This window comes from Polypterus senegalus, chromosome 5, assembly GCF_016835505.1.
Source record: "Polypterus senegalus isolate Bchr_013 chromosome 5, ASM1683550v1, whole genome shotgun sequence".
NCBI lineage: Eukaryota > Metazoa > Chordata > Cladistia > Polypteriformes > Polypteridae > Polypterus > Polypterus senegalus.
Genome location: NC_053158.1, coordinates 50465053 through 50488553, shown reverse-complemented (window position 1 = coordinate 50488553; position 23501 = coordinate 50465053). Strand labels below are relative to the sequence as shown.

Sequence of the window (23501 nt, the reverse complement as noted above, 5' to 3'; positions counted from 1 at the left end):
TATTTATGTATTTTATGTTTTCATTGTTTGTTTGTTTATTAATAATTATCAAACTACTTAATAGCCATCTTCATTTTATTTTGTGGGTCTCTCCCCAAGAGGTGGACTGCCTTTATATCTCTCCTGTTAAGTGTTGGGTTGACGTTGTGTGTATTTCATGGGGTTTTTTTTTTATATATAGTTTTGTTTTTGTTTATTTAGAGTTAGTACTTCTCATGTCTTTGTTATTTCTGGTCATTTTTAATGTGATGTGATAATTATTGTGTGTGGGTTTTTGTTTTTTTTTTTGTCTATGTTCACTGTCTGCAGGGGCACATGCAAGAAAGCAATTCCTGGGTCCTCACTCTGGCTTGATAAGTAACCCAGAGGAAAGAGTTCAGCAGCAGTGCACTGTAGTTAGAAGTTAATAGTGTTATTTTTGTGTGTGTGTATGTGTATATGTGTTTTTCTTATAGCTTCTGATTATTTCTGCAGTCTTTGTTTTTTTTTTGCTAAAGAATTAGTGCTGGGACTTGTTTACTTGCTTTTTTTCTGTTTTGAGCATTTTTATTAATTCCACTATTTTTATAAAATAAAAAGCTCTATTTATAAAGATTACAATTTGAGACTTTGTTTACAAGCCAGAGTTTTCATGATTTAATCTCCCTTGTAAGACAATTATATATATATATTGTCACAAACTAGATTCCGACTCATAGAAAGGTTTGAGGCAGCCACCCATTTAACTGATTTTCTGGATGCAAAGTTGCTCAAATGAATACAGCACTGATGTGGACAAAACCGGGCCCGTGGTCACCGCCAGGAGGCGCCCCAATGCCTTGGGGACCTGTTACCCCAGCACTTCCGCCACACCAGGAAGTGCTGGGGGGAAGAATTAGGATGGCGCCCGGAGAGCTGTCGGGAGGACAGCCGGCACTTCCGCCACGCTAGGGCGTGGCTAGAGGAGGAATGCCGGGAACACCTGGGGCTCATCCGGGTCATATATAAAAGGGGCCGTCTCCCTTCATTGGAGGCTGGAGTCGGGAGGAGAAAGGACGAAGCTCAAGAGAGCTGTGGAGGCGGGCCGAAGAGAGGCATTGTGGCCAGGACTGAGTTTTGGAGGGTTTTTGTGCACGTGACTGGGTCTTAGTGACCATTACTGGGGTCTGTGTGACCAGTTTAAATACTGTAAATATTGTAAATAAACGTGTGGTGGTTGAGAACAACATGTCCGCCTGTCTGTGTCCGGGTCAACTTCCACAATATATACATACATACAGATAAATATACATATATACACACATACACATACATATATATATATATATATATACATGCATACATACATACATACATACATACATACACACACATATACAGTATATCTATCTATATATATATATATATATATATATATATATACACGCAGATACATATATATACAGATCTACATATATATCTACACATACATACATATATATATATATATATATATATACTGTATATAGCAAAATCCCCACGCATCACAGCGACGAAGAACCACTTTTAAATTTTAATTAAGAAGATAAGAAAACCTTTTTAAACTGAAGGAAAATATAGCAATAGCTATCTGTTAAAGATTTCTTTGTATACCACGTTGTCAGTTCAGCAGTCCGGTTGTAATATGACCAAGCTGTGCACTGAGATTACTTTTGGGAATGCAACATATAGCTTTGTCCAGGAAGAAAGAAATGTTGCCTCAAATCAATGGCAACCTTTTGTAGGGTCTGTCCCTGAGACTTATTAATTGTCATCGCGAAGCAGAGCCTAACTGGAAATTGGAGGCATTTGAATTGAAATGGGAGATCCAGAGGGTATAACGGTGATGTGAGGAATACATTCAGAGTGTGGCGCTCTGCTGTTTTTTTTGTGTAGCTGCCTTCACACAGCTTCCCCGCTGCTTTATAAACGAACGCCATATAAGGCTGTCATTTCTCCTTGCTTAGCGGTTCTGTACTGTTTTATTGTTCATTTATTACGATTCTTATAGTTATTGTGTAGCTATTCGAGACTTACTTTACTGTTCAGGTACCCATTTCCTTTATTTACTCTGCAGCTTGTATGCTATTTTTTGTTCGTTTAGTTACGATTATAGATATTTATTGATTCCCTTCTTTAGCTGACTGCCTGCTCATATAAGACGCTCTGCTGTGTGTGTATTAACTTGTGGATTTTCTGTGAGTATTTGGTGGCAGCGTAACGAAGTTGCTTCCGCAAGACTGCATTAGCTGTGGAGCTCAGCTCAGAGCATATTCTTTTCCTACCTTGTCAACTGTGTAATGCGTTTTTTGAACAGGTTTGATGCATGGAAGTGATCACTCGTACTGTGTTCAGTCAGTTCACGTGAGCTGCTCTCTTGTGTGATGTTGCGATGTCCACGGCTTTATTTAATGTTAGCTAAGGCACTTAAAAGTTTCTCGCTACAGCAATTTTAACTCCGTTACAAAGTGATCCAAAGTCTCGTTTATACCTCGTATCTTCTCATTAAACTTGTATCTCGCGAATAAAGTATTCAGCGTTTTACTTCAGCACTCTTTGGGAGCTCTTCCTTCTTTTCTACGTACTGCGGTCACAGTCAGTTCACGTGATTATGTGGGAGGCGTGATGATGTCGCACGCAGCTCCGCCCCCATGGCCATTGAGCTAACGTCCATTACAGTATATGGAGAAAAATAGGTTCCAGTTATGACCATTACGCGTAGAATTTTGAAATGAAACCTGCCCAATTTTTGTAAGTAAGCTGTAAGGAATAAGCCTGCCAAATTTCAGCCTTCTACCTACATGGGAAGTTGGAGAATTAGTGATGAGTGAGTGAGTCAGTCAGTCAGTGAGGGCTTTGCCTTTAATTAGTATAGATTTGCTTGGCCCTGTCATTCATAGCCAAAGGTTTTTTGGTTCCTATCCCTGGAATGACATTTTTGTGTATTTTGGGAAATTTAAGAGAATAGTTTTGAAGAAATAACAATTTTGGCTTTTCAGTTGAAAACCAATCATTTGAGTTTTGGAGTCAGACTGCCTAGAGTAATCTTATTTTCAGATCTTAAGGCACACACAAGTTCACAGAAGAAAGTCAGTGTCACAGTGTCATTAAATTCAATTGTCTTAAAAAGTGTTATTCCAGAGCATGCCTATATAAATCAACAAATTATTCTTTAAGAAATTACATTCAATCATAATATCGTTACCCTGGAATTCAAAATGGTCACATATTCAAAAGGCAAAGACCAAAATCAGAAGGTGGCATGGCACTACCTAACTTTTGATTTTCCTACTGGACAGCTATTAGATGCACAATCAACTCTTGTAAATCTGCAGGAATTCATGAATTGACACAGGCCTGGCTTGCAATGGAAAACAAGTTTTGTTCTAAATCTTCTTTATATGCCCTAATCTCTGCTCAGATCAATACTAGCTATTGCTAATTTACCAGAAATCCAGTTGTCCACCAATTACTTAAAATATGAAACCAATATAGAATCTATTTTAAGGTAGAGAAACTTTTGCCTAATTCTCCAAAACGTGAAAATCAACTTTGTCAACCTTGTCAAACCATCCATCCATCCATTATCCAACCTGCTATATCCTAACACAGGGTCACCTACTTGGTATTTAACCTATGGAAAACACTAGGGATTAAGACATTTAGAGATCTTTAAATAGACAGTATTTTGAGCAATTAGACAAGATTCTACATGTCTCAATCATATCTATCTCTGAGGCAATAATGGTTCGCCTTGAAGAAGAGTTAGACAGAATTTCAACAATATATAATAATATTTCAAAAATTTATCTTCCGTAATCCTAGACAATGGTGAGAAAGGGATGTTTTAATTGACCTCATCCATACAGAGAATACATTCTAGCTCTAAATTTGTGTCAAGCATGCCATAATTCAACTAAAAATCTTTCATTGATCACATATAATTCGTTTTAAATTGTCTAAAATGTACCCTGAACAAGATCTAACTTTTAGGTGATGCCATCTAGCTGCAGCATCAGTATGTCACATGTTTTGGGAAAGACCTAAATTAACATCATTTTGGACAAAACTCTTTACACACTTCTCAGATTGCCTTGGTGTTACAATATCTTCAAATCTGTCAATAACAATATTCACAACCAACCTTCAATAACTCAGTGGGTAAGCAGCATTCTATATAATTAAACATTAGAAAATCAAATTCTCTCTTAGACCTTTTTAAAACATAGCAGGAATTCATTAACAGAATTTCAGAATAAGCAGGCCAGGCACTCTTATGCTATTGATTGTACTATTATATTTTTAAAAAACTAAGATGGGATTTTTCTGCTTGTTCCTCTCATCCTCTCTCTTTCTCTTGGATGGAAGTTGAATCGTGTTTTATTTTGCTTTTTCATTTGAATTTTTATTTATCTTTAATTCTCATTGTATTCATTTTAAAGTAAACACTTGTATCTGTTGTGTTATTATTTGTTTTGATTGAGCAGTATGTCATTATAATATTTTTTTTTGAAAATAAAAGAAGAATTCTAATAAGAAATAAAGAAACATGTCAAAACAATAAAGTGCCCAAATGAATCCTTGTATCCACAAACTAAAATATATAACAGTAATTTTGTTATGGTTTGTTTTCTGTTGGGTTTCTTGATATCTGTCTGTGGTTTTTGATGAAGATTTTTGAATACTGTTTTGGTTCTCATGTTTGATTCTTTTTTATTTATTTATTATTACTTTGATCCAGGCCTGTCCTTTGGAACAGGATTTTTGCCTGCTACCTAATGTGCTTTCATCAGCCTGATCACAAAAAAATGTAAAGATAATTCTTATTTCATTACACTCAATAAATTCCCTGTACTCAAACGATTTTTCCAGTTCCCTCCAACATCCCAAAGGCATGCAAGGGTAGATAAACTGGAGACCCTCAGCTGGCCCATTATTAGTGAGTGTCAGTGCATGAATGAGTGTGCTCATTCCTGTCGTGATAAAAATGAAACTTTCATATGCTACTTTTAAATTCAGAAATAGTGTCAGCTTACTTTTTTTAGATTTCTATCAATATTTTTATATTTTTCACTTACAAAGGAGAATTTTCTATGAGCTGCATTTGCTTAACAGATGTGTTCATTCTTACACAACATTGATGAAAAAACCTGCAGTGTTTTGGAATCATTTGTTATTTGGATAGCAGTTAAATTCCTTGCATGTACAATACAGACTTTTGAATAAACATAACATTTTGGTATTTAGTCAAAGGAAATTATAATTATAAGGTCTGGGTTTTGGATTATTGCCTTTAATGTACAATATACAAAACGTTCCGGAGAGCTCTCTTTAAATTTTTGTATATATTTGTAACTTACTGCACACCCTGTCCGCTTCACACCCCAGACTCGAGCATTATTTTAGTATTCTGTTTCATTCTTGTGGTTTGTTATATGAAAGCTCATAAAGATTTGCTTCTTCACTAAACTTTCTTTTATAAATGTAATCTGTGCTAACTTTCAAACGAAGATAGAACATTTTTTCATAAGAGTTAATTTCATTTTTAAGTGATTAAAAATACCTCAAGCTTATAAACATTGTTACTATTTTTAACATATGGTTTGCCTCAAGTTTACATTTTTTAGTGCAAACTATACAAGCACACCGGAATTTCTAATTTGCAATTGTTTTTCACTAAACTCTCCTACTCCATTACAGGGCCATGGAGATTTAGAGCCTATTACAGCAGAGCTGGACAAGGGGCCCCAGCGCATGCCAGGGGATACTCATACACACTCCTGCAGGGATAAATGAGGGTCACCAATCATTCTAAAGTGCTGGATTTCAGAAGCCAGGCTGCTGTGCTAACTTCTATGGCACCTTAATAGTATGCAGTATGTAATGACTCGATACAATGTTACAATGCTTCAGGATGGTAGACTTCATTTCCTCATTTCACACTTTATTCTTCATACTCTTTCAGCTAACTTTCAGTCTACCTGCAGTTTACCATTTTAATTTCAAGAAGAGCTCCTATAGGGCCAGTACCTTGATATTACTTAGCTAACAGGCATCCTCTTATGGAAGTACTCAGTAAAGCTTTGGGGTACTGCTGCATAAACATTAAATTACTATACATGATGTGATTAGTCTACAGAATGAGATGTACTTTGTTGTAGGATAATAAGTGACCAGTAATTCATAAATGATTTTTTAACCTACAGTTAATATGAATTAGTGCCACATTGAGGTTCACGTATTTCCTCAGTTTTTAAATAGAATAATTTTACTGATATTAATGGAATTGCACTTGCTTGTAAAAGGCAGGTGTCCATTTTGACAACCTTGCAGTAAGTAGCGTAGGAGTCACTGCTTTTATGTATTTAGGGAAAAGGTGATTTTGTTTTGGAAGATTAGATCTTGTACGATAAGTAAAAGACAAAAAACAATAAGCAGTGAAACAATTTATTACATTACATGAATGCAGTGTATTTCCAGTGCACTAGAATTACAGTGGATTCAAAAATCAATCAGACCCCTTCACTTTCTGCACACTTTATATTTTTGATGGATAAATGTACCATTTTTGCTCATCAATCTACCCATAACCATAATGACAAACTGAAAACATGTTTTCAGAAATATTTGCAAATGTTTTAAAAATAAAAATGTATTCAGACACTTTGCTGTGGCACCCCAAATTGTAGTCAGATGCAATCTGCTTGCTTTAGTTATACTTAAGATGCGTCTAGAACTTGAGTGGAATCCACCTCTGCCAAACTGTATTAGGAAAGCACATGCCTGTTTATACATGATCCCAAAATTCATAATGCATGTCAGGATAATACCCAAACCATGGAATCCAAAGGAGTATCTAGACTTCCATGATAAAATTCTGGTGAGGCATTGATCAGGGCAAGGGTGAAAAATCATTTCTAATTTTTGGTGAGTGTTCTCAGGAGTACAATGGTCTCAATAATTGTGAAACAGACTAAATTTGGAACCATCAAGATTCCTTCTAGAGTTGTCTCTCTGGCCAAACCAAGCAAATTAATAAGACAGCCCTTGGTCATGGAGGTGACCAAAAACTAAGTAATTATCAAACACTCCCTTACATTACGGTTTATGTTTACTTATTGTTAATTGTGAGATGTTTCACAGAGAATTAAGGAGCTGGAGCGAATATATGGCTGACCTGTAAGTGAAGCACTTTATAACTGAATCAGTAAAGTTTTTTCTTTAAAAAAATCTTTCTTTGTTATGTTCAACTGCTTTGGAATTATATACATCAGATACCTAAGAATATCTCAGTTATCACTCTAACAGAGAGATACAGAAAACCTCTTCTGAGATGGAAAAACCTTTTGGAAAAATGACCATCTTGCAGCACTCCATCAATCAGGTGTTTATTTTACATTCCCAATAGGGGTTGCCACAGCGGATCATCTTCTTCCATATCTTTCTGTCCCCTGCATCTTGTTCTGTTACACCCATCACCTGCATGTCCTCTCTCACCACATCCTTAAACCTTCTCTTAGTCCTTCCTCTTTTCCTCTTCCCCGGCAGCTCTATCTTTAACATCTTTCTCCCAATATACTCAGCATCTCTCCTCTGTACATGTCCAAACCAATGTAATCTCACCTCTCTGATTTTGTCTCCCAACTGTCCAACTTGAGCTGACCCGCTAATATCCTCATTTCTAATCCTATCCATCCTCGTCACACCCAATGCAAATCTTAACATCTTTAACTCTGCTACCTCCAGCTCTGTCTCCTGCTTTCTGGTCAGTGCCACTGTCTTCAACCCATATAGCAAAGCTGGTCTCACTACCATATTGTAGACCTTCCCTTTCACTCTTGCTGATACCTGTCTGTCACAAATCACTCCTGACACTCTTCTCCACCCATTCCACCCTGCCTGCACTCTCTTTTTCACCTCTCTTCCACAATTTCCCATTACTCTGCACTGTTGATCCCAATATTTAAACTCATCCACCTTTGCCAACTCTACTCCTTTCATTTACACACATGTATTCTGTCTTGTTCCTACTGATCTTCAATCCTCTCCTCCTTAGGGTATATCTCCACCTTTCCAGGGTCTCCTCAACCTGTTCCCTACTATCGCTAAAGATCACAATGTCATCAGCAAACATCATAGTCCATGGGGACTCCTGTCTAAATCTCTTCTGTCAATCTTTTCATCACCACTGCAAATAAGAAAGGGCTCAGAGTCGATCCCTGATGTAATCCCACCTCCACCTTGAAAGCATCAGTCACTCCTACCACAGACCACACCATTGTAACACTTCCCTTGTACATATCCTGTACAATTCTTACGTACTTCTCTGCCACTCCTGACTTCCTCATACAATACCACAGCTCCTCTCGATTCATCCTGTCATATGCTTGCTCCAGGTCCACAATGACGCAATGTAACTCCTTCTGGCCTTCTCTATATTTCTCTATCAACATCCTCAGAGCAAATATCACATCTGTGGTGCTCTTTCTAGGCACGAAACCATATTGCTGCTCACTAATCATCACCTCACTTCTTAACCTAGCTTCCACTACTCTTTCCCATAACTTAACGCTGTGGCTCATACTTCACTAATAGAAAGAATTTGCTTCTAATTAAGAAATTGTTTGGATCAAAAATGGTGGCCCTGTAGGAAGCAAGTCTAATGTTTGCATGCTTTCAATTTAATTATGGTTTGGCTGCTGGTTAAGAAAACATGAAGTAACTAAGACATTTGAAAAAAAAGGGAAAGAAAAGAAAGCCAACCTTTCTATGAGGCAACAATGCTAAATATTGAGATACTGGCATACTATTTTAATATTAAGGAGTTAATAAACAAATAATAACCAAGGAAAAAAATTAAAGCTTCTGGATTTGTTTCAATTTTAGAAATGATAAACATAATATATACACTGACTTTTGTCAATACTGACCTTAACTGTTTCCTCTGTCACATTCTTGTCCATTTTAGAAGCAGCATACTGGTTCAGTCGATGAAGAAATGCCTGTTTGGAAAGAAATCAGATAAAGTTAGAATCAGGGCCTGAAAAGAGAAAGTGTGCCGAAAGAAACTTTTACCACAAATAGAAAAGCAATAAAAGTACAAATCTCCTTGATTAGCTGCTATAATATTATAGTATCTCTATTAAAGAATAAAATGGAATTGAGGAAGAAGAAGCACGTCCATTAGCCTTTGTAAACTGACACTTTTCTGGTTTCATGTTAAGCTATAAAACAATTGTTTACTTTTTTTAAAAGTGACTCAAATGCAGCCTTTATATTTCCTATGCAATATGGTAAAGTGTCCAGACTACTGATCTGTTTCGAATGTCCTAGTAAAATGAGTGCTGTTGGCTTTTTGTTTCTCACTCTGCAGGTTTCATAATGGACATGAGGAATTGCCATTTTGTTAATGTTTCAGTTAACTCTCCAAAATCCATGTTTTTAAGTCTTGGTTAAAACAGTGTCTGCAAAATTTGGGAAATCTGTATGCACCTCTAGGGAGCAATGAGCTACATCATAAAAAATGTGTCTTTCCGACATGAGGTCTTTCATTTTGAATCCAAAACGGAAAACACATTTTTTCAAATGTTATTCAAAAAACTTCAAAAACTGAAAAATAAAGGTGAAAAGTACTTGAGTTTTCTTCACTTCAGTTCAATAGTAAAAGGTCTGTCTGTGAAGTGACTGCAAATAAACTCTTGCCAGTTGATCCCCATTCTGATTTTGTATTCCATCTGCTTTCTCCTTAACAGACCATTGCAAACCTGAACACTTCCCACAGCCAGCATTACAGTAAGCCCACACATATAACTACAAATTGCCAGAGTAAAAAAAGAGGTGGTTTAATCAGAGCAATGGATATTTGTGGTAAGGGAGGGTCAGACAGGCATCATCCCTCCATTCATTGATTCTAACCTCTTTATCTGGACAGAATCAATTGATTCTTGCTGATAATGGATTCATTGTTTGTGTTTTCCTTGAAGGTCAAGGCTCGTGTGGCCTAAAAACTAAGTAGCTTAAACATGTTTTCAGCAAAAAATAAAATGATAATGAGCCCAAAAGGCAGCAAGCAGTGTAAAAAACCTGGAGATGCCAGTCCTTTCCTGAGCACAGGCCCAAGAACACAAGGTGATCAGTTTTCATTTTATATAATGATGTTCACGGCAGTCTTTATAACCAGTTGCTTCTCAAAAACAAAACAAAGCATAATGACAACTCCGCTTTGAACCATACTCCCTCCAACACACTTACCCACAATATCTAACTATTTATTCATTTTCTACTTACTTACAATTACAGTATTTCAGGATTCCAGACCCTAAGTGTTACGAATGAGCACTAGATAAGGTGCCAATGAATTAAGATGCATACACACGTAGAGACTAAGAAGCAATTCACACATCTTCTTTATGCTAAATTTAATATCATATATTTACAGGCTGAAATAGCCCAAGTTAAAGTAGTACATGTGACTACAATTTTGCCATTTATTTTCTTCTTCAAGGGTTTTCGTGTGAACAATTAAAGGACCGATGGGTCTGTTAACACTCTACAAAAATAGTGAGCATGCGTGCACAGTTTTACCTTGTGTCTAACTTAAGACATAACAAGAAGTAGCTGATCTTACTAGTAGAGAGGAACTTGTACGTTCTCTCTGTGTTTTTGTAGTGTGTTGTCCAGGTTTTCTGACTGTCCTCCTACTTCTCAAAATTGTGCAGGTACTTTTCACTGGTGACTCTAAACTGTCAGTGTGGCTGTGTGTGAAAGTGGACCCGGCCTGTGATGGACTGGAGCACTGTCCACATCTGGTTCCTGACTTATAGTTAGTGACGGCAGGATCCAGAACTGGTCTGAGTATGTTATGTGTCTTTTCATTACAGGATCACAGGATGCCAAAGCCTAAACTGGCAGCATCATACACACAAACAGGGTCAATGTGAAGTCGCAACGTGGAAAGAATCTCTCTTTTTAGGAATCCACCCACTAGTGATAACGCCAACTTTAAAATGCACAATCCACCATCTCACTAACAAGCTTGACCCTTATTCCTCTCCCAGACCTATGTAACTAATATAACATTCTGGGTTGAATTCCAGCTTGTTAAGCTAAATAATTAACATAAACATTTAAACAAAACAAAAAAAACACACAAATTATAATTCCCACAACCCACAAACCCCCCTGGAAGGCTATAAAGTCAGTTGTCACAATAAACCGTAGAATAAGAAGATTAAAAGCTTCTTCAGTCTCCCAACTGCCTTAGCTCACTAAGGCCAGCAGGGGGGTCTAGTGTGTACTTTTTGAACAATAGAAGAAAAGCCTCTAAAAATGGTGACACTATTTTTACACAATGTTGTAAACCTTCAAACAAGGTGCAAGGTCAGTTAAGTAACACCTCATTACCCCATCAAGGCATTCTACATCTTTGTATTCTGCTGGTCTTGTAAAGCCTAACAATCATCACCAATTTATGTTCCACTTTATGCTGTTTGATCTTTTCTTCTTGTTCTGTGTTTTCAGAAAAACCAGAAACTGACTGGAATTTCAATTCTAAAAAGGACAATTTCAAAATACCTGCACAACATCACTCAGTACCCTTTGATAAAGTGTTTAAGCCGATCATTCTATTTTTGTTGGGACTCTGCTCCCCTAACAGCATTCATCTCAAGGTCCTGAAACAAGGCAAGCCTTTAGAGATATTCATGAGGCAATCAGAATTAAACTGAAGCCTGGCTTTTTATTTAGTAACATGTGAAAACAAGCACACACTCATTAAAGAGAAAGTTACCCACTATATGAAATGGACTCCAACAATAAACCCTGCTTTAAGCTTATGTGACTTGAATGATTACAGTAAATTCACATTAATAGCAGTTCACCCAAAACTCAAAATATTACAGTTTTTCTAATACCTTATGTAGAGAAAAGCCAAGCAAAATGACACCTTTTATTGGCTAACTAAAAAGATTACAATTTGCAAGCTTTTGAGGCAACTCAGGCCCCTTCTTCAGGCAAGATGAAATCTTGCATATTGTAATCTTTTTAGTAAGCCAATAAAAGGTGTCATTTTGCTTGGCTTTTCTCTACATTCATAATGGCTAATACAGTACAACACCCTAGTACTACCTAACACCTTATGAAATTTTCATGCACTTTTTGCTCTAGTTATTAAGTTTTTAGTTTCTTTTTTTATAGCCTCAATTCAATTCAAATGTTAATGAAAGCAATGCAACTATAATGACTTAAACCTCCACACAACTCCTCCGAGGGAATGTTTTTCATTACTGCAAATCCACACAAGTCCATGTTGACACTGCAGCTGGTTGATTTTTCCTATTTTTCTATAGCTGTTTAAAATCAAATTAAAATTTCTAGTTCAATATGCTTTGACATCACCCTTCATAGAATGTCCATTTTGGTAAAAGCTGAAGTGACGTTTAGGACAATCATCCAATCACTAAGTGAAGCCTCTTAATTCAGTTTTTGCATTGCAGGGTGCTGGAGCTTATTTATTTAAGATCATTACAACTACTTTTGTTATTTGTTTTACTTTATATCACTAGTAAGACTGGAATTGTCCAGTCTAGTAAAACTTCAAACATGTTCACAAATGTAGTACTAAAAAATATTATTCTTATGATTGGATCTCTTAAGTGTGTTTTTCAGCTGTAGGTTTCACAAAGGCGTAGTAGATGCTTCATTGCATTAAATATGTTGGGTCTGCTTAACTTCTCTTCTACAGGATAGCTGCTGTTGTAGTGACAAAGAATTTAGGAGAGTAATATTTCCATCCATCCATCCATTTTCTAACCCGCTGAATCTGAATACAGGGTCACGGGGGTCTGCCGGAGCCAATCCCAGCCAACACAGGGCACAAGGCAGGAACCAATCCTGGGCAGGGTGCCAACCCACCGCAGGACACACACAAACACACCCACACACCAAGCACACACTAGGGCCAATTTAGAATCGCCAATCCACCTAACCTGCATGTCTTTGGATTGTGGGAGGAAACCGGAGCACCCGGAGGAAACCCACGCAGACACGGGAGAACATGCAAACTCCACGCAGGGAGGACCCGGGAAGCGAACCCGGGTCTCCTAACTGCGAGGCAGCAGCGCTACCACTGCGCCACCGTGCCACCCGAGAGTAATATTTGTATATTAGTAATCATTGTAGGTATAATTATGTAGTATCTCTACTCCCTTGTGCTTGATTTTTTATCTTGTTCTGTTGCTTTAATGCATACAACTTCCTTTTTGATTGTTGTAATGAATGGCACACATGGCCTGGCATCTCAGCCAGGACAGAACAAAGATCCTTACCCGGCTGGGAGGCCAGTGCAAATGAGCACTGATAAATATTTTTTTCCCCCCAATACACTAGATGGCAGACTCCATGGGTTAAGATTCCCACACAGAACATCCACAGGGCATGCTGGGACCTGTAGTCAATGGATCAGCCCTACTGGGTTCTGTGGGATATACCAGGTGGAGTTGATGAGATTCACAATCCGTACTTTTTGTAACTTCTAATTGATCTAGAAGTACTGTCATCTGTTTAAACTGATCAATTTGAGATACCTCTTAGTAAGTCAACTTAACATATACAGACATCTCAAAATGAGTTTCCAACATCTTAAAATGCACTTCACCTTTTCGGATATCTTAAACACATTTCAAGATATTTCAGCATAAGTTTCTTTACATTTTAAGATATCTCCAATGCATTTTGAGATATCCCAAATGCATTTCAAGATAGCTAAAATACATTTTCAGATATCTCTAACTCATTTTTTGTCAAATTTCCTCTCCCTTCAAAGAGATATCCTGTCTATTTTAAGATTTTTCTAAATGCATTTGAGATATCTCTAAATGTTCAAGAAAATATCTAGAGATAGTGTGAAACCTGCATCTGAAAATTGACAGAAAGTTATTATTAAATATCTGGAAATGTAGTTGTGATATCTTTAACTGTATTTCAGCTATCTAAAAATGGTATTCAGATATTTTGAAACTTTCAGTCTTTTCAAAAATATTACAGCAATGCACTCTGCTTGACAGTGCTGATTAGGTGTATTGTTGCTCATTTTATTGTTCTTTTAGGTAACTCACTCTTCCTTAGAAGGACAGCTCGCTTAGCCACACTAGAATGGAGGTCATGTGACTGTGACAAACCTCTTTTATTGGCTCTCCTGCAGCTGGCACTGAGCTGCTTTTTTGAATCTCAATAAGCACTGACATCGCTCTTGAATGATACAGGGCTCAGTACTATTACAATATTTTATGACAGATTTTTAAATAAAACTCAAGATTTATTGAAATACATTTTAAGATATCTCAAAAGGATCAGAAACCAATTTTAAGATGTCTGGAAATGTATTTTAAGATATGTAAAATATATTTAAGACATATAAAACACAAGTCAAAGTGGTGATATGATACCTTAATTGAATTTCAAAATATCATAACTTTATGTGCGAGTCAAGATATCTCAAATTCACTTCAAAACTATTATGATCTGAGTTTCTTTTTAATTATTCTTGGGATTCTCTGAAGCTTGAATATGAATACTGATGTTGCTTTTCGGGTTTTATCAGCCAAAGAATGCAATTCTTTAATAAGAATATTTAGAGCTTTGGTTTATAAGTTTAATATTTTTACCATCTTTTCTAATGCTGTTTTCTTTTAGGGACGGTGCCGCTAAGTTGTAGGGTTTGCATCATCCATGTCTATGGGAATTTCTCATGAAGCACCAAAGCCGCACTGCTTTTGATGTCATCAACACATCAATATAAAGATCACCCCAAAATAGTCAAAAGCATCCAAGATTGAACTACACTTACCATGCAACCTACTTTCACATCCAAAGAAAGTTATTTCAAGACATTGAATTGTACGTAAGAAGGCTCTAATTGCATTTTAGTTATCCTAAGGTGCACAGGGAGTTAGTTAAAGCTACCCTGAAATGTTTTTCAGATATCTTAAAATGGACTGGAAGTTATTCCAAGATATCTTGAAATGTAGTCACGTTATCTTAAAATTCATCACAGGTATCTTTACACCGACTCTTTATCTAAAACTCTGCTACAATATTTCAAATGAATTTTAGATATCCCCAAACAGTGTCTGGTCCATTTTGTTTTATTTCAAAATATTTTGAAATTAGCTGCTCATTATTTTGTAATATTTAAAAAAATGATGTGCCTTTGGGAAAGCCAGGATTCATAAGGTAAAACATGGGAGAACATGCAGTCAGAGTGCAAACACTGGACTTGTTAGGCAGCAGCACAAACCCTGGCACCCTCTTTCTGTCTTTCTCTTTTCTTTGCTAATGTGTGCTGTCCCTTTGATATGCAAGTTATGGTCATCAAAAATGGGCATTTTTTTCTGCTTTGGTACATCAGAGATTTATTTGATAATCTTAAAATTTCTTGCTGTTTCAGAGTCTCTGAATAATCAGGTGTTTGGGATGTGGGAGGAAACCACAATTGTCAAAGAAAAACCCAGACAGACACAAGAGAACATATAAATCCCACACACAGACAGGGTTAATGCCAGGATTCACTTTGGATTTGTGAGGCAGCTGTGCTAACATCTGCTGACCATGTCATTTTAGGTAACAAAAAAGATGAGGAAATATTAATTTGTAGGGAGAAATTCCTTAAGGTCCCTTTATCGTGGTTCTGGTAAAGACATATTACCTCTGTTGTTCATCATATAATGCAAATCCAATGGCTTTATGTAAGTAACCAAGGATTGTGTTACACTGGCTGTATGAATATTGAAGTGTATGAAACCATCAAGAAGTATATACAATGGGAAGCTCTGGTCACTTAAATTACAGAAGAAAAAAATCAAGTTTGATATCAAATGGTAGAGACTGAATAGTAACTAGCCTAACTATGGATGCAGATCCATCTTGCGTTAATGAAGTCTCCCTTCCATTTTCACCTAGACATTTGTAAAAGCAGGTCATTCACTGGTGCCAAGAAGAGGATTGTTGTTAATCCCTACAAAAACCACATGCCTGATAACAGAGCCAGTTCACTGCAAGTCCAGGTAACTGCAGGTATTTAAGAGCACATGGAAATTAAAACAAACCAAAAATAATTCTTCAATGTCAGAAAAAGATAAAGGTGTTGAAAAGCAGTGGATGATTAGAGACATGCAGCCCTCCTGAGCCTTCCCTTGGAATTTTCAGGAAACCGATCATTTCCTGTGTTTATCGCATGTTGAGAGTACAAAGATTACCATGACTCCATAAAACTTCAGCTGATTTAAAAAAATGTTACTTGTTTTGTTTTTTTTTTTATTAATAGCAAAAAAATCACTACTTGTACCCAGTTGATGAAATGTTCTACAAAGAAAGTAAATTACCGAACCTAGGACTATGGCTTCTTGTTTTCTTTTTTTTTTTTTATTTATTTATTAATTTTATTACAATCAATACATAGCAATCAAGTTTTACAAAAAAAGAATTATGCTAAGAACAGATCGATCCCCACCCTTGAGAGAGAGAGCAAGCCAAACGATGTAAAATTTAAGGCTTTTAAAAATACCTAAATCAACAAATTCTCTGTGCTTTATAAAATCATTTCAAAATATTACTGATTAGATCCTGCCATGTTTTGAAAAAGTCTGCACAGATCCTCTAACTGAGTATTTGATTTTTTCCAATTTTAAATAATATAACACATCAGTTTCCCACTGACTTAAAAGAGGAGAGTTTGGGTTCTTCCAGTTTATCAGAATAAGTCTGCGTGCCAACAGTGTAGTGAATGCAATCACAATTTGTTTGTCTTTCTCCACTTTAAGACCCTCTGGAAGAACCCCAAACACAGCTGTTAATGGGTTAGGAGGGATTGTGAGTCCAAGACTGTCTGAGAGGTAATTAAAAATTTTGTCCAGAATAATGTTAATTTGGAGCAGGCCCAGAACATGTGACCTAGTGAGGCTGGGGCTTGGTTGCAACGTTCGCAGGTTGGATCATGTCCTGGAAACATTTTGGAGAGTTTTAGTCGAGACAGATGTGCTCGATATATAATTTTGAGTTGTATAATTGTATGCTTTGCATATGGAGCTTGAGTGAATTCTCTGCATTGCTACTTTCCACTCCTTTTCTGATATATTAATTGAGAGGTCATTTTCCCAGTGTCCTCTTGGATCTTTGAAAGGAAGGGATTGTAAAAGGATTTTATATATTGTAGAGATGGAGTCTAACTCCTTGAAATTGAGCAATAATTTTTCCAGCGTGGATGAGGGTGCAAGATGAGGAAAATCTGGAAGGTTCTGTTTAACAAAGTTCCTGATTTGAAGATAGTGAAAGAAATTTGTAGCTGGAATGTTAAATTTGGAATGTAATTGTTCATAGGATGCAAAGGCGTTGTCTATATAAAGATCTCTAAGCAAGTTAATTCCAAATTTTTCCAGATATTAAAACTGCATATGTTTGTGAGGGTTGAAAGAGGTGGTTCTTTTGCAGGGTGCCACAGAAAGAAGCTTCTCCGTCTTAAAATGCTTTCTACATTGGTTCCAGATTCTAAGTGAGTGGAGCACAATTGGGTTATTAGTGTATTGCCGATAGCGTGTGTTTATTGGAGCACAAAGCAAGGAATACAAAGAAGTACTGCAGGATTTTACTTCTATTGCGGTCCATGCCTGTGTATGTTCTTCTATTTGTGTCCAGGTTCTTATCGACTGTATATTTGCCGCCCAGTAATAAAACTGGAAGTTAGGTAGAGCCATGCCACCTTCTGCCTTTTGTCTTTGTAGGGTCGCTCTTTTGATGCGTGGATGTTTAGAATTCCAAATAAATGAGGTTATTGTTGAATCTAATTGCTTAAAGAACGATTTATTAATGTATATTGGTATGTTTTGAAATAAAAAAAGGAGCTTAGGAAGAATATTCATCTTAACAGTGTTAATTCTTCCAGCTAGTGTGAGATGAAGGGTTGACCATCTATGCAAGTCTTGTTTAATTTTTTCCATACAGACGACGAAATTTTGTTGATAAAGAGCTTTATGTTTACTTGTGATGTTTACCCCGAGGTATTTAAACTGTTCTGCAATGATAAAAGGAAGGGTGTCTAATCTAATATTATATGCTTGCGAATTCACCGGAAAGAGTACACTTTTATTCAGATTAATTCTGAGACCAGAGAGCTTTTGAAATTCTGTGAGTGCTGCTAAGACTGCAGGCACAGAATTTTCTGGATCCGATATATACAGTACCATGTCATCTGCATATAATGAGATTTTCTGTTCCAGTCCTTCTCTGCTAATCCCCTTTATCTGATCAGTATTTCGACAATGTATTGCCAGTGGTTCAATGGCAATTGCAAACAGCAGCGGTGACAAGGGGCTTCTTGTTTTCTGTTGAATTATGTGTTTTAAGTTATAGTGGGGAGGAACTAACAGTGCCACTTTAAGAATAAACATTGACATAGAAATAATCAGCCATATTTCCATTTATTTTCAAATGAGCAAGTAGATCAGCTCTTTCATCATTATTACTTTGAAGGTGGTACAGCGGTTAGCACTGCTGCCTCACAGATTCAGAGACTCCAGCTTCAATCCTGGCTTCCTGGTCCCTGGCTGTATGGCATTTGTTTGTTTCCTTCTTGTCTGAATGGGTTTTGTCTGCGTACCCTCGTGTTCCACCAAATACTAGAGATAAGTATGCGGTGCCTCTATACTGGCACAAGGTGTGCCCATGTGTGTCCTGTGTTGGAATGAAGTTAAGTTCAGTGTTGACTCCTGCTTACATCCAGCATTGCCTGGGACAGAACCTGCCCTTATAATAGAAAAAGCAGAACATGTACAGTATGAATTACTGGTGATCCAATACCATACAGTAAATAAAACAACAAAACTTGACCGATACCTCCTATAGCTGACTATTCCTTCTAGAATAGTGGGTAAAAAAGTAAAAACATCATTTGCATCCCACAAAACGCTCCTTTCTTTAAGGAAAAACTTCCAACATATTAAAGCATAAAACACCAAATAATAAGCCAGTAAAAAGCTGATCAACTACTCACTTAAAAATACTATCAAAGATGGCCAATTTCAATCACTCCACAACTACTTATATTTTAATTTTGCCTATTCTACACCAATATTAATTGTTTTCTTATCTTTAGCAGTCCCAAGTGTAAATGATATTGTGGAGATCTCATCAAACTTTGCAAATAAACATGCAGCACAAGACAATCATGACTTGCAGACAAAATGAAGCGTTTGTGGTTTTCCACCTTGTTGTAAATTAAATACATGCTATTCAATCGCTGGTTGATATTTATCTAAAGCTACTTTATTTTAATCATTACAGCCACTAACAAACTTGATCTGTTGTATTCAGATCTGAGATCATGGTTTATAAACTGGGTGTCATAGTTAATTTTACAAAAGTGCTGTAAAGGACTGCCAGATCAGTAAGAAGTTTTCAAGAACATGGGCACAATCAGTGAAGTTATTGTTGATTTGGGGATCATTTTTATTTAGCTTCATAAACTTTACTAGTAGACTTGATACACTTTCTTCTGTTTGTGAATGCAAAAAATTCAAGTCTACCATCATTTATTTAAAAGAATTTTATTTAAGCTTGGTTATATTTTTATATTGATTTGTTGTGGAAATGCACTGCTTCACAATCTTGTGTTTAGCTGCTAGGACACAATAGTGGATTGCTACAAAAAGGATAGTTCTTAGTTTGTATTTTTTGATTATGAACTCTTGCTTAGCCCTTTATGACTTTTGAATGATAGTTTGGTTTTGACTATTATTTGTTTTTCTGAGTACAAATTCACACCTTTTTATTTTTTGTACATTTCAACATCTGGTCCATTCTGTTGCTTTTGCCTGTCACTCCATTTCATGTAACAAAATAATGTGGAGGGCGCTTGGAAACTAAAACTTCACAGTAGACTTCCAGAGGAAGTCACCACTCTAGCAGCAAGAAAGGTCCAGTTTATAGTGGTTATAACATGAGGGGTGGTATCACCTCTTTCTGTGCTGGGTGCCCCATAATGGGGGATAAGCTTCAGCACAACTTAATGTTCCCCTAGCAGAAGAGAGGCAAGGAGATCCAGCAAATTCTGAGGCAGGAAAAGCGAGACAGAGAGAGAAAGAGAAAGATACTGTAGTGTGAGTTATTGAGGGTCAGCAGAAGTTCAGATATTGTCTTGTGCTTTGGGAAATTGGGTCATTACACTTTTTCAAAGTAGACATCTAGCAGGAAATTTCAGCATGCTGTACCAGACTATAAGGAATGGGACCATGTTGCTTCTTTAAGCAGGTAATGGGAATGCTTCCCTGAGAAAGACTTTTTATAGGAAAGAAAGGGGCCAGGGGCACAAGGACACTAGGAGGTGGAAGAAGAAATTCTACACTAATCTATCTCGAGCAAATTTGAACAATTTTGATTAGAACAGTCCTTTCAGCCAACCAAACTCATCAATCCTATCCACCTCATTTTTCAAAAATGACATTGAGTCAAGTTCTTGAAGGTCTCTAAAGTACCTTACTCTGCCATATTACTTGGTAATTTATTCCATATGTCTATGGTTCTTTGTGTGAATAAAATTTGTGCAAAATTTACCCTTAGTAAGTCTGCACGTGTCCCTGAATTCTTGTTAAAAAAATAATTTTAAAGTACCTGGGATCCACAGCACTAATACTAACTGAGCCGATGACTGTACCGATATATAGGCTCAACACTGGGCCCCAAATAAATTGAGCATCATGACCAGAAGAGACATTACAGAAGAATTTACACCTAGCTTATGACCACAACCTTGCTGAATTTGGATTTAGGAGGAGAGATTGTGGTGAAGGATAGAATATCAAGAATAAGAGAAGCCAGCATCAAGAGAGAGAGAGAGAGAGAAAGAGAAAGAAGATGAGAAAGGAAGTGCTTGGGTGTACTTTAAGATAGGCAAGTGGGTTAATCAACCCCAATGATAGACAGAGCTTCCAAACATATTAAGGCAAGCCCAGAAAAACAATATCCTCAGTTTATTTTGTACTTTTTATCCTCACTATGTTCACATAAACTGCTCTGGTTAAACCATATACTGTACAAACGTGGACATTGTTGTAAGGAGGTTGTTCACTCTACTAAACTCTTCACTAATCTGTTCCTTAAAACTCAGTCCCTGCTGCTTTCCATCTCCCCAGTTTGCAAAACCCATGCACATACAGAAGACGTTAATTCATGAAACATCTTGCTAGGTCTCATTTCGTTTCAAATTCATGTTAGTTTTCTCTTTAATGATTGTGAACTAGAAAGTGGCCAGCAATTTTAAAATACACAAGAATTAAATACACTGTTTCTGTCAAGTTATAGAGTATCTAATGGCAAATGAATGGTTCTGAAACTTTTTTATTTAAGGATTAAATGCACATCTTCTGTGGCACTAAAAAACAGTTTTGATGGTATCCTTGCGGCGTACAGATGTATGGAAGAGCCTGGCCATCACTGGGTATAGTTCTGTGATTAGGTTTTATTCTTTCGGTCAGTCTTAACTTCATTAATATGTGAGATTTGTCCGTTGAATGTTTATGGGTAGTTACATGCTGTTTGAGTATTTGATTGCTAAAATATAGTTTACATTTGCCTGGCCATTAACCTTCCTCTAATTAGCAGTGTGTATAATTGAAAATGCTTAAAATACGTGGGACATTGATATGATCTGAAGGCACAACCATCAAGCTGATTGAATCTGGCTATCTTTTCCCCATTTGGTCACTCAGCTACATTGGTTTTATTTGTTGTAACAGGAGAATGTAATTTAGTGGCCACACTATGCACCTATACTAATGCCATACAAATGAATGTGTTTATTACCAAAACAGCAAAAGTAATGATAAACACAATAAGATAAAAACGCTTCAGGGCTAAGTAAATGACACCTGAACCCTGACCATCTGCTGGTGTGCTTTAAACTCCTTCAAACATCACTTTTGGTCAAATCTCAGAATAATTTTCTGGATTGAAGCTGTGTCTACTTTAATATACTGCAGAATGAACACTAGCAGTCCCTCTAGTCACCAATAATAGGCAAAATCTTTTCAGCTGTCCACGCTACCTGAGACTGCTGTATATGCCATTTTGTGACCATATGGGGAGGCTTTCTGGCCTACTAACATACCTCCATGGGACCTTAATCTGTTCAAGTGCCACCTTGTCCTCATTCTTTATAAGAAGGAGCCTCATACTGCCACATGGAGGTCAGGAGATGTTGACAGTCAGGCATCTGGTCAGCTCCTAAGTTGGCTACCGAATGCCACCCTAAGGGAACACAAAACATTTCCAACCTCTTCTGGTAGCCCTACTCATCCCCAGTAATGCAGCTCCTGCCTTTTAACACTGGTATGTTATGTTGTATAACTCCTGCCATAATAATTATACACTGGAGGTCTACTGTGAGATTTCTCCCTGTCTTGTGCCTTCATGGGGATGCCCTTGCTCCTGGAAATATTATAGTATAAAGCAATTTAGAATGTTATTCACTTTAAACTCTACTTTAAAAAGGTGCAATATGAGATAAATCTTTTTTAGATTCACATAATAAATAGAAATATGGAAGGAGGGCTGGATTGACCCTTCTTTGCTTATCCTAGAATCTATCAACACCATATATAGCTGACTGATTAACTTGAAAGTAAAGAAACATTTTTGTAATTAGAGGAAATATCAGATGTAAGTGTTGCATGATAAAGTACATTTCATTAAAAAAAAAAAAAAACAAGATCTCTAACAGACCTATTATTGTCCATTATTTGACATTGTGAAAAACATTAAAAAGTAAGGAGAAAATTGAATTTGCATAGCTCTGTCTATGGAAAATAAATCAAAAGAAGCTACTCTTGATATTCCAGGACAGAAGTGAGCAGACTTGAAGATAACACTGAAATACTGAATGTTTAGCACAGAAATATAGTAGTTAGCATAACAGCTCCAATGTCCTAAGCTAGTCAGTGGCAAAGTGAATTTTGCATATTCACAAAGTATAAGGGGCGGCACAGTGGCGAAGTGGTAGTGCTGCTGCCTCACAGTTAGGAGACCCGGGTCCTCCATGCGTGGAGTTTGCATGTTCTCCCTGTGTCTGTGTTGGTTTCCTCCCACAGTCCAAACACATGTAGGTTAGGTGGATTGATGATCCTAAATTGTCCCTAGTGTGTGCTTGGTGTATGTGGGTGTGTGTGTGTGTGACTTGCAGTGGGTTGGCGCCCTGCCCGTGGTTTGTTCCTGCCTTGCTGGCATATAGTGGGTTGGACAATGACTGACTGACTGACTGACTCTGTATAAATGATATAAGTATATGCATGAGTGTACTCTGTGGCGCATTTCTGTCCCAACTGGGGTAAGTTCCTGCCTGTTTGACAGGGTTTGGCTGCCCATGACCATGCCATAGAAACTGACTGTTCAGGAAAAAAATGAAGGTTGGATAAGTTAATGAAAAATGAATCCTGTTTTCTTTAATGAGTTCAATCTCTTTT

General features: G+C 37.0%; 1 protein-coding gene across 2 annotated transcripts in view; it reads right to left on the bottom strand.

The window, feature by feature from the left end:
- The window catches only part of prex2 (phosphatidylinositol-3,4,5-trisphosphate-dependent Rac exchange factor 2), a 512388-nt gene that overhangs the window by 387272 nt on the left and 101615 nt on the right, over window positions 1-23501 (bottom strand). For both annotated transcript variants that reach the window (XM_039754613.1, XM_039754614.1), the window contains exon 2: window positions 8928-8999. In XM_039754613.1, the coding sequence (XP_039610547.1) occupies window positions 8928-8999 (72 nt within the window). The remainder of the gene's footprint in view (window positions 1-8927; window positions 9000-23501) is intronic.